At 39.8% G+C, this 12,518-nt stretch overlaps 1 protein-coding gene and 1 pseudogene across 50 annotated transcripts in view; one reads left to right on the forward strand and one right to left on the reverse strand.

Annotated features, from left to right (window-relative positions):
- ABI2 (abl interactor 2) overlaps positions 1-11,391 on the reverse strand; it is a 122,397-nt gene extending 111,006 nt beyond the window's left edge. For 45 of the 50 annotated variants that reach the window (XM_053905984.1, XM_053905958.1, XM_053905931.1 and 42 more), the window contains exon 1: positions 11,150-11,388. In XM_053905984.1, the coding sequence (XP_053761959.1) occupies positions 11,150-11,266 (117 nt within the window). In that variant the 5' untranslated portion in view covers positions 11,267-11,388. Of the gene's footprint in view, positions 1-11,149 lie in introns of all 50 variants that reach the window. The other 5 variants (XM_053905960.1, XM_053905905.1, XM_053905943.1 and 2 more) reach the window with 3 other exon arrangements.
- On the forward strand, positions 4,298-4,976 carry LOC128778033 (60S ribosomal protein L30-like; annotated as a pseudogene).
- Positions 11,392-12,518: the final 1,127 nt, after the last annotated feature.

The raw sequence follows: 12,518 nt of genomic DNA on the forward strand, positions 1-12,518 counted from the left end.
AACCAACACATGAAAAAATGCTCAACATCACTCATCATCAGGGAAATACAAATCAAAACCACAATGAGAACCACCTTACACCTGTCAGAATGGCTAACATTAACAACTCAGGCAACAACAGATGTTGGCAAGGATGCGGACAAAGAGAATCTCTTTTGCACTGTTGGTGGCAGTGCAAGCTGGTGCAGCCACTCTGGAAAACAGTATGGAGGTTCCTCAAAAAAACGAAAAATAGAACTCCCCTAGGACCCAGCAATTGCACTACTAGGCATTTATCCAAGGGATACAGGTGTGCTGTTTCAAAGGGACACATGCACCCCCATGTTTATAGCAGCACTATCAACAATGGCCAAAGTATGGAAAGAGCCCAAATGTCCCTCAACAGATGAATGGATTAAGAAGATGTGGTCTATATATGCAATGGAATATTACCCAGCAATCAAAAATAATGAAATCTTGCCATTTGCAACTACGTGGATGGAACTGGAGGGTATTATGCTAAGCAAAATCACTCAGATAAAGACAAATATCATATGACTTCACTCATATGTAGAATTTAAGAGACAAAACAGATGAATACAAGGGAAGACAAGCAAAAATAATATAAAAACATGGAGGGGGACAAAACATAAGAGACTCTTAAATGTGGAGAACAAACAGAGGGTTGCTGGAGTTGTGGGAGGGGGGATGGGCTAAATGGGTAAAGGCATTAAGCAATCTACTCCTGAAATCACTGTTGCACTACATGCTAACTAATTTGGATATAAATGAAAGAAAGAAAGAAAGAAAGAAAGAAAGAAAGAAAGAAAGAAAGAAAGAAAGAAAGACAGACTGACTTATTCTTCTCAAACTATGCAAAAAAAAAAAAAAAAAAAAGCTAGAAAAGCAATGATAGCTTCCAAATTTACCAAAACCACATAAAGACACACACATACAAAAGACAATTACAGGCCAATATCTCTGATGAACACAAATGCAAAAATCTTCAACAAAATATTAGCAAAGCAAATCCAACAATACATTTAAAAAAATCATTCACCACAATCAAGTGAGATTAATTCCTGGGATGCAGGGTGGTCCAATATTTGCAAATCAATCAACGAGATACATCCTATGAACAAGAAAGGATAAAAACCTATGATTATTTCAACAGATGCAGAAAAAGCATTTGGGAAAGTGCAACATCCATTCATCATAAAACCCCCAACAAAGTAGGTTGAAAGGGAACATACCTCAAAATAATAAGTCCTTATGTGAAAACCCACAGCTAACATCATTATCAATTGTGAAAAACTGGGAGTTTTTGCCCTAAATTCAGTAACAAGACAAGGATATCCACTCTCACCACTTTTATTCAACATGGTACTGGGAAGTCCTAGCCACAGCAATCAGCAAAAAAAAAGAAATAAAAGGCATCCAAATTAGTAAAGAAGAAGTCAAAGTCTATTTGCAGATGACAGGATACTATATATAGAAAACCCTACAGACTCCACCAAAAACTACTAGAACTGATAAATGAATTCTTGTGTTACTGATTTTAGTTATTCTGACAGGTATGAGGTGATTGTGGTTTTGATTTGCATTTCCCTGATGATTAGATCTTGAGCATCTCTTCATGTATCTACTGGCCATCTGTATATGTCTTATTTGGAGAAATGTTCACATCAACTGCTTAGTTTTTAATTGGATTATTTCTTTTTTGGATGTTGATTTGCATAAGTTGTATATTTTGGATACTAACCACTTATTGGATATATCATTTGCAAATATCTTCTCCCATCCAGTAAGCTGTTTTTCAGTTTTGTTTCCTTTGCTGTGCAAAAGCTGTTTATTTTGATGTATTCCCAATAGTTGTTTTTTTTTTTTTTTCCTCCTTTTTGCTGTTGTTGCTTTTGTTTCCCTTATCTTAGGAGACATATCTAGAAAAATGTTGCTGCGGCCAATGTCAGAAAATTACTGTCTGTGCTCTTTTCTAGGATTTTTATGGTTTTAGCTCCCACATTTAGGTCTTTAATCCATTTTGAGTTATTTTTGTGTATGGTATAAGAAAATGGTCCTGGGGCGCCTGGGTGGCTCCATCAGTCGAGCGTCCGACTTCGGCTCAGGTCATGATCTCACAGTTCGTGAGTTCAAGCCCCGTGATGGGCTCTGTGCTGACTGCTCAGAACCTGGAGCCTGCTTTACATTCTGTGTCTCCCTCTCTCTCTGCCCCTTCCCTGCTCATGCTCTGTCTCTCTCTGTCTCAAAAATAAATAATAATTAAAAAAATAAAATGGTCCAGTTTCATTCTTTGGCATGTGGCTATCCAGTTTTCCCAATACCATTTGTTGAAAAGACTTTTTCCTTTTTTTTTGATGTGTATTTATTTAATTTGAGAGAGAGTGTGTGTGAGTGGAGTGGGGGCAGGGCAGAGAAATAAAGAGAAAGTGGAGGGGGGGAGGGAGGGAGAGGGAGAATCCCAAGCAGGCTCCACGCTGTCAGCACAGTATCTGATGCAGGGTTCAATCTTGTGAACTGTGAGATCATGACCTGAGCCAAAATCAAGTGTCAGATGCTTAACCTACTGAGCCACCCAGGTGTCCCAAGACTGTCTTTTTCCCATTACATATTTTTGCCTCCTTTGTCAAAGATTGACCAAATAATTGTGGGTTGATTTCTGGGTTTTCTATTGACTTATGTGTCTATTTTTGTGCCAGTACCATACTACTTCGGTTACTACAACTCTGTAGTATATCTTGAAATCTGAGATTGTGATAACCTTGTTTTGTTTTTCTTTTTCAAGATTGCTTTGGCTATTCAGGATCTTTTGTGGTTCCATATAAATTTTAGGATTGTTTGCTCTACTTCTGTGAAAAATGCTGTTGGTATTTTGATAGGGATTGCATTAAATCTGTAGATTGCTTTGAATAGTATAGACATTTACCAATATTTGTTCTTCCAATCCATGAGTATGGAATACCTTTCCATTTGTTTGTGTTATCTTCAGTTTCTTTCATCAGTGTTTTATAGTTTTTGGTGTACAGGTCTTTCACCTCCTTGGTTAAGTTTATTCTTAGATATTTTTTATTTTTGGTGTAATTGTATATGGGATTGTTTCCTTAATTTTTCTTTCTGCTTCTTCATTACTGGTATATTGAAATGCAACAGATTTCTGTATACTGATGTTGTATTCTGTTGATATATCTAGTAAGTGGTTAATATCCAAAATATATAAAGAACTTATACAAATCAACATCCAAAAAAAAAATAATCCAATTAAAAACTAAGCATTTGATGTGAACAGACATTTTGCCAAATAAGACATATACAGATGGCCAATAGACACATGAAGAGATGCTCCAGATCTAATCATCAGGGAAATGCAAATCAAAACCACAATCACCTCATACCTGTCAGAATAACAAAAATCAGTAATACAAGAAACAACATGTGTGGAGAAAAGGGAACCCTTGTGCACTGTTGGTGGAACCATAAACTGGTGCAGCCACTGTGGAAAACAGTATGGAAATTCTTCAAAAAATTAAAAACAGAATTACCACATGACCCAGTAATCCCACTACTAGGTATTTACCCAAAGAATACAAAACACTAATTTGAAAAAATACATGTACCTGTATCTTTATTGCAGAATTACTTACAACAGCCAAATCATGAAAGCAACCCAAGTGTCCACTGATGGATGAATGGATAAAGAAAACATGATACGGAGCACCTTGCCAGCTCAGTCACTAAAGCATTCAACCCTTGATGTTGGGGTTTTGAGTTTGAGCCCCTCGCTGGGCATAGAGCTCAACCGAAAAAAAAAAGAAGGGGTACCTGGGTGGCTCAGGTCATGATCTCATGATTCGTGAGTTCAAGCGCCACATCAGGCTCTGTGCTGACAGCTCAGAGCCTGGAGCCTGCTTCACACTCTGTGTCTCCCTCTCTCTCTGCACCTCCCCAACTCACGCTCTGACTCTCAAAAATAAATAAAAACGTTAGAACAAGTTTTAAAAAAAGGAGACGATGTGGTATTTGTGTCCAATAAAATATTACTCAGCCACAAAAAAGAATGAAATTCTTGCTATTTGCAACAACATGGGTGGCACTAGATGGTATAATGGTAAGTGAAGTCAGTCAAAGAAAGATAAATATGATATGATTTCACTCACAGGTGAAATTCACTAACTTAAATGTGAATTTAAGAAGTAAAGCAAATAAAGAAAGGAAAAAAGGCAAACAAAAAACCACTCTTAAATATAAAGGATGAACTGATGGTTACCAGATGGTTACCAGGAGGATGTTCAGGTGAAATAGGTGAAGGGGATTAAGAGTACACTCACCATGAAAACAGTGAGTAATATATAGAATTGTGGAATCACTATAATGTACATCTAAAACTAATATAACACTATGTTAATTACACTGAAATTAAAAAACAATTTTGTAATATTTTTTAAGTTAAAAAAATTTAAAAGTTGACATTTGATCAAAGGCATGAAAAAGGTAAAAAGATCCAGTGATACAACTATCTGGGGGATGAATACTCCTGGTAGAGGGCACAGTAAATGCAAAATAAAAAAGTCTTGAGGTACCTTTCTTGCACCCAGCAACCTTGGAGTCTGCTCTTAGTTGGGGCCATCCTGCACCTAAGACAGGAAGATGGTGGCCACAAAGAAGATGAAAAAGTCGCTAGAGTTGATGAACTCTAGGCTCCAGCTCATAATGAAAAGTGGAAAGTATGTGCTGGGATAGAAGCATACTCTGAAAATGATCAGACATGGCAAAGTGAAATTGGTCATCTTCGCCAACAACTGCCCACCCCTGAGGAAATGTGAAACAGACACTACATCATAGTAGCCAAAACTGGTGTCCACTACAGTGGCAATAATATTGAACTGGACACAGTATGTGGGAAATACTACAGAGTATGCATACTGGCTATCAGTGATCCAGGTGATTCTGATATCATTAGAAGCATGGACAGCACAGACTAATGAAAAGTAAATCATGCAAAATTTTTCAATAAAAACAGCTAGAGCTTGTTTAAAAAAAAATGTGGAAGCAGAACTATGCCTGTTATGTTCAAGGAAAAGGAGCCAGAGAAGCTGGGTGGCTCAACCTCATGGTTGGCAAGTTTGAGCGCCACACTGGGCTTGCTGCTGTCGGCACAGAACCCACTTCAGATCCTCTGTCCACCCCCCTCTCTCTGTCCCTCCTCCACTTGTGCTCTCTTTCTCAAAAATAAATAAAACATTAAAAAAGAAAGAAAAGGGGCGCCTGGGTGGCGCAGTCGGTTGAGCGTCCAACTTCAGCCAGGTCACGATCTCACGGTCCGTTGAGTTCGAGCCCCGCGTCAGGCTCTGGGCTGATGGCTCGGAGCCTGGAGCCTGTTTCCGATTCTGTGTCTCCCTCTCTCTCTGCCCCTCCCCCGTTCATGCTCTGTCTCTCTCTGTCCCAAAAATAAATAAAAAAAAAAAAAAAAAAAAAAAAACGTTAAAAAAGAAAGAAAAGAAAAAGAGGCCAATGTGGCTGAAACACAGTTAGCAAAAGAGAAGAGGAATTACATTAGGAGAGGATTCAAGACTAGAAAGCTAGATCATTTGTATCTTGTAGGCAATGTTAATTTCTAGTTCTTAAACTGAATGAGACAGAAAATCTCAGTATTTTGAACAGAATATGATCTGATTTAGATTTTTAAAAAAGATCACTCTGGCTTTTGCTATAATCTAACTGAGTGATAATCATATCTTGGTCCAGGTTGGTAGCAGAAGAGGTGGTAGTAGTCAGATCCAGACATGTGAAGACAGAGCCATTTGTTATCCAATGCAAAAGATAAGAGTCAAGGACAGTACCAAGGTTTTGGGCTTAGGTGCCAAAAGGGTTACAGCCAATTACTGATATAGGAAGGAAAAGCTATGTTCAAATATTATAACTGAATAGTGCCTCCCTCCTCCCCCCACCACCCACCCCCCCACAACCTTCACCCCCCGGCAAAGATGACCACATCCTAATCCCTGGAACCTGTGAATATGTTACCTTACACGGCAAAAAGGGATTCTGGAGGTGTGATAATGATCCTGAGATTGGAAGATTATCAGAATGGGCCCAACATATAATCACATGAGTCTTTATAAAGAGAGGCAGATGGTCAGAGTCAGAAAAGAAAATGTGACAACAGAAGCAGAGGGAGAAGGGGGAAGTGAAGATGGAAGCAGAGAGACAGAGATGTGAAAACAGAAGCTGAGGTTGCAGTGATGCCACTGCTGGCTTGGAATTTTAAAGAAGGTCATGAGCTAAGGAATGCAGGTAGTCCCTGAAAGCTGGAAAAGGCAAGGAAACTGATTCTCCCCCAGAGCCTCCAGAAAGAACCCAATTCTGTGGCCTACTATAGACTTACGATCTCCAGAATTATAAAATGGTAAGTTTGTGTTGTTTTAAACTGCTAAATTTGTAGCAATTTGTCACAACAACAATAGAAAATTAATGTAAATACAATAGTTTGAATATTTAGAAATTAAGAACTATATGTATCAGATTTTTTTGTATTATAACAAAATATTCAAAACTTGAAAACAATGCCATAGGACTAGAAGACTGTACACTCAGAAGGTATTGTGTCAAGTTAAACAAATGTCTTAGCATTATAAATAAACTGTAACTCCTTATAAACTTTTCATGCAATTTTTAATGAATTCTGGGAGTATCCTTTTTGATAAAGACAAAAAACGAGGGCACCTGGGTGGCTCAGTCGGTTAAGCATCAGAGTCTCAATTTCAGTTCAGGTCATGATCTTATGGTTCATGGGGGATGGAGCCCAGAGTTGAGCTCTGCCCTGACAGCATGGAGCATGCTTGAGATTCTCTCTCTCCTTTCCACTCCACTCCTCCCAGAACACACTCTCTCACGGTAAATAAATAAACTTAAAAAAAAAATGTTTAAAAAAGACAAAAAACAGAAGTCATTAATGACATCTCTATTACTCAAAAGCAAAAAATATATGTATTTCACATAAAATTTAAGGCACATTTTGTAAAAATTTTTTATAAAGTATTTTTTATTTTATTATCTTTTCAAGCAAGCTCTACATCCAACATGAGGCCTAAACTCATGACCCTGAGATCAAGAGTTGCATGCTTTATGGACTAAGCCAGCCAGGCACCCCTTTAGGTACATTTTTAATTTCTGTTCTTCTGAGCAAAACCATGTTACTGGATGATTTTGCTCTTACTCCAAATAATGGACAACGGGATTTTACTATGTATCTAAAAAACAAACAAACAAAAAAAAAAAAACTAAAAAAACAAAACAAAACAAAAAAAACAAAAAAACCAATTAACTATTTTATCTAACGAAAGGAAAAATGTTAATAATAAGTTGGTTTTTCAGAGTTACTCTAGGAAAGTAACAACTATAAATTTATTTCATCTACCAAACATTAAAGCAACTCCTACTATTATAAAACTCTTTTGGGGCACCTGGTGGCTCAGTCAATTAAGTGTCCAACTTCAGCTCAGGTCGTGATCTCACGGTTCAGGAGTTCGAGCCCCAAGTCAGGTCTTTGCTGACAGCTCAGAGCTTGGAGCCTGCTTCAAATTCTGTCTCCCTCTCTCTCTGCCCCTCCCCCACTCACACTCTCTTTCAAAAATAAACATTAAAAAAAATAGTAATAAAATAAAATTCTTCTATTTGTAAAAATGTAGATTCCAAGTCAATCAAAACATTGTTTAAAATTTCTGGAAACTTTTTAGATTAGGTATCAATGTTTATATTAATAAATGAAAAAAAGAACACAGGTCCTACATGTATCTTTACAAAAGTCCTTAACAATTACTAAGTCCTTTTTCACAGACAAGAATTAAAATCAATCAGGAAATATCAGCAATTTTAGTTGTAATTTTTTTCATCAAATTTTTAAAAAATTTTAAGTTTATTTATTTTGAGACAGGGAGAGCATGAGTGGGGGATGAGTAGAGAGAGAGGGAGAGAGAGAGATTGAGAGAGAGACGGGGGGGGGAGAGGGGGAGAGAGAGAGAGAGAGAGAGAGAGAGAGAGAATCACAATCAGGCTCCTTTACTGTCAGCAAAGAGCCCAACACAGGGCTTGAACTCCCAAAACTGTGAGATTATGACCTGAGCAGAAATCAAGAGACACTTAGGCAACTGAGCCACCCAGGTGCCTCTTAGCATCACATTTTAGAAAAAATATTTTTACTGTCACTTTTTCTAGAGGTTGAAATAATAAAACAAAAACCATCTAAATTTTTACTGAAGATGATTTTTAAATTTCTAACATTAACTGCATTAGTATCCTGGAAAACCACGGTCTACAATGCTGTTCTACCTATAGATTGTGGGTGTTAACACAGGCAGTATCTGGTCACTCCTAATGCTGATAATATATCTGAAAGATATTTTTATTAGGAACAATTTAAACACGATACAGTTGTTTCCAGAAGGATAGCAAAATCATTTTCCTTCCTTTGCTCAGTTTCCACACTAAATATAATCCACATTTAGAGCATTCTTATTTCTCTTAGTTATGTGGCTATTCCTATGCTTAAAACCAGCTACTTAAGAACACTGAACAAAGACCCTTACCCTTTGTTACACATGATTCAACAGATTTATCTTTTTCTACTTTACTGGCAAAAATTACATTTCCACAAAATAAAGTGTTGGGTTAGTTAACTTGAGCTAGTAGTTAGGATATGATGCTAAAACAAGGCTAAACTGACTATGTGATCATATACAACCAATTAATTTTCATTTTCTACAGGGTCAGAGGCAGCATCAAAACCCCTGCTGGTCAGTTCTTTGGTCACAAGGAGAGCCAGTTGGGTCAAATGTACAACTAGGTCAGCACAAATCCACTATCAGCATGTTCCATTTATCAACTTTACTACAAACAAATCATGTAAGAGCTGTCATCTCGTAAGAGAAAAACACCAATATTATACCCACATAAAAGAGATGATAACCTAAGAGGTAAAATCTAATCTAACATGTAAAATCTATTTTAGATGTTAAACTGAAAAAATATTTTTAAATCTAATTCCATTAATCAATAGCTATACTATGCATTTAAAAAAAACCACACTAAATTATTAGTCCTATCGCTAAAACAGATAATGGTGACAGTAATGTTCTTCTCTCAACTAAAAGAATAGTATAAAATATTTAAAAAGATGACAACCTTTAATCCCTTTAACCTCTCAGTTTATTAATCCATGTACTTTACCTTTATGTATCAATTGTAATCTAAGAAAAACTATACCTTCAAATTATAATAAAAATTATGTTCCAAAGAGAGACAAATCTGTCTATTTTTTTATTACTGGTAATAACCGTTACCCAATCACTTTTCTATTCTCAGTTTCTCTTCTGACCTATAACTCCCATAATATGCTGCAGTCAATGGAATTACCACTTCAGTCCTTTAGATTTGCCTCTCCTAGAGACAGAGAATTCCTTAAGAATAGCATGTCTTCCTCCTGGCCTTCTCCCCACCTTCAGTCCCTTAGAGTATAAACTGACACACTACATAATTCATTTGCTCACAGATCAGCCTCTCCTACTAACTACACTATGAAATTCTGTAGACACTAGGTGTGTTTCATCAACCCTTTACACAGTGGCAGGCTATACAAGACTTTTGAATACATGCAGTTGAACACTGAACAACTTAATGTTTGACTCTTTTCTATCCCACTCAGTATTTAAGAAGCACCCTCCAAATATGGACCACTGTGTTTTTTTGCATTTATCTCTGACCCAAGACACATTTTTTTTCTGTTCCTACTAGTTTCAATAGTCTCTTTGGAGGGAAAAGCCTTGGATTATGCCTGGTTCCTTCTTCAATACAAATCGTTACTACAAGATAATACAGAGTTAAGTATATACCTAATTTAGTAAAATCTCACAATAACATCCTTGATTAACCACGTGATCCTTACAAAATTTATAAACCTATAAATTCCAACACCTTTTTTAGTTTACACTAAGACTAAAGAATGCTTCCCAATATAACTGATATTAAGAAGGATGCCTGGAGAGATGGAGGTGGGAGCGGGGCGGGGGGGTGGGGGGGAGAAGACCATAGTGAAAGAACAATTTAACACACTTCTTCCATTTCCACCTTTATCCCAAGAGAATTTAAACGTTAAGGGAAAAAATTGAGGTAGAATCTGTGACTCCAGAATAAGCCACAGAGAAACAAAAGACGCTTAATTTGCAAACTGTTTGTTTTAACCTACCCTTTCAAATAATTTTTCAAGAAGGATTTTTTTTTTAAATCCACAGAATCTTTTGCTGTATCCAGGCGCAGCTGGATCTCATCTCACCCAACACACCCCACCTCCATACACATACACACAGCGTTACCACTGAGTCTCTGTACCAAACCAACCATCTCGGGAAAAATTAAATCATGAGGATCATTTCCTAATCCTTGCTGAAAAATACTTATAATTCTTTTTCCCACAGGAAAATTAACTATTCTAACGGGATTGTCGAGGGAAGGGGGGGTGGTGCTCATTATCATGCAGCTTCTCATTCTCCATAAGGAGGAAAATGGCAATAACTTCCAACAGACAACTGCTCTTCTACGGTAACCCCGGTTAGAAACTAAAAAATAAACAAAAATACCAGTCTCTTGAGGCATTTACATGAATATAAAACTGAGGCACTTTACTTTGCAACAACATAGCCCCTTAAAAATCCTCCAGAGCTTGGGGGAGGGGGTGATCCATCAATCCCCCCCACACCCCTGCCATATGGGGGAGCAGGATTCTGTCAAATAGAAAAAAACACTCTCCGCCTCCACCGCCATCCCGAACACTGACGGGTACCGAGTGCGGGGGCGGCCGAGGGCAGAAGAAGCGAAGAGGCGGGGACACGACACATACACCGCAACGAGGACTGATTCATGGCTTTTTAAAATGTTTTAAAGCTACAATTTCCTCCAGCCGGAGGTTTCTCACCAATTCACCAGACCCAGCTCCCACCCTATTCTCCCCCTCCCCCGCCCTCGAGGGCTTAGCTGGGCTGGGTCCCCGCCGCGGCCCCAGCCCCGCGCGCCCTGCGCCCCCAAGCGCGGCCCCCGGCCCGGGGATCCCCCACGCGCTGCCCACCAGAGGCCCGACGCGCCCAGGCCGGGACATGCTTCACACCTGGATGTAGTTGTTCTCGCAGTAGTCTGCCACCCGTTCCAGATTCGTGTAACTGTCGAAGAGGGCCCGGCGGCCCCCCGGGATTTCCTCCTCCAGCAGCATCTGCAGCTCCGCCATCTTCACATCCTCCTCCTCCTCATACAGACCGCAGAGGTAGCGGCGGCAGCAGTGCCTGGGAAACCCAAGACTGGGAGAGGAGGAGCAGCGGCGACCGCGGCGGCGGCAACTCGCGAGGAGCCAGAAACACCCCCCGCGCGCGACAGGGGAGGGGGCAACAGAACGGGGGCGGGGCGCGAGCCGACGGACTCCGAGGACGGTCACCGCGGCGACGGACGGACGGGCGCGCGCACGCGCGCTCCCCTCCCTCCGCCCCCGGGCGCCCGAAAAAGATTCCCACCCTCCGCCGCGCCGCCCGCCCCTCCCCCACTTTCGGCGTTTCCTAGCGACCGCGGGAGTGGGGGCCGGGAAGCGCGCGGGAGTCGGGCGCGCGGTTAACCCTTCGGCCCCCGCAAGTTGCGTGGCTCGCTAAGTGTCTCCGGCGGCTTTTGTTGGTCCGAGTGAACGCGCTACCCGGCTCTGCTGTCTTCCCGCCCGCGCCCTCTTCGACTCCCCTTCGCGTTATTCTCAACCTGAGGCCGAACTCCGTGGTCATTGGACTGAAGGATAGCAGCCCACAAAAGTTCCGTGCAGCTTTAAATGCGCCTTGCTTTCCATTTTTCTCTTCTTCTTTGACCTTATCCATCCTCTTTGGTACAGATAAGTAAATTCCAGTTTCATAATCCCGTATTTCCTGCACCCAGGCTTTTTTGCGCTTATTTGCCCACTAAAGCTATCGCCCCCACCCCCACCCGGCCAGGTTAGTCTCCGTTTGGCTCTCAATTCCCTGTCGCCTGGACCTCAGCTTTTTGTGCTTGCCCTCTCCATGATTCTCTTCCTCACTGACATCCTTTTCTGTCATTTCTCTGGTTCAGTTCCACGCCTTTTTTCTTCGTGGATCCAGTATTTAAAGTTCTGAAAATGGTTTTGCTGATGATAATTTTCTTACTCACATGGCTGCTACATGGATAAAATAATAGTATATGTGAAAGCACTTTGAAAAACGTTAAATGCTACAAAAATTCAAGGTAGATCATTTTGATTTTCAGAGTTACTCTGTTCTTGTTCCCCACATACTGTATGTTTTCCTAAATCTTGACTACTCCACACAATGTAATCTTTTAAAAAACCTAAAATTTTAAAAACCTAAAATATTAGACAACTGCTGAGTTGCCCATGACCTTAATTTATACTGTGGTAAATCAAGGTTGACTACATTTGCAGTTTAGAACAGGATCCATTATTTCAGGTCTCGTTCTTGCTTTTTGTGATA

This window comes from Panthera pardus, unplaced genomic scaffold (genome assembly GCF_024362965.1).
Source record: "Panthera pardus isolate Hobbes unplaced genomic scaffold, ASM2436296v1 HiC_scaffold_10, whole genome shotgun sequence".
NCBI lineage: Eukaryota > Metazoa > Chordata > Mammalia > Carnivora > Felidae > Panthera > Panthera pardus.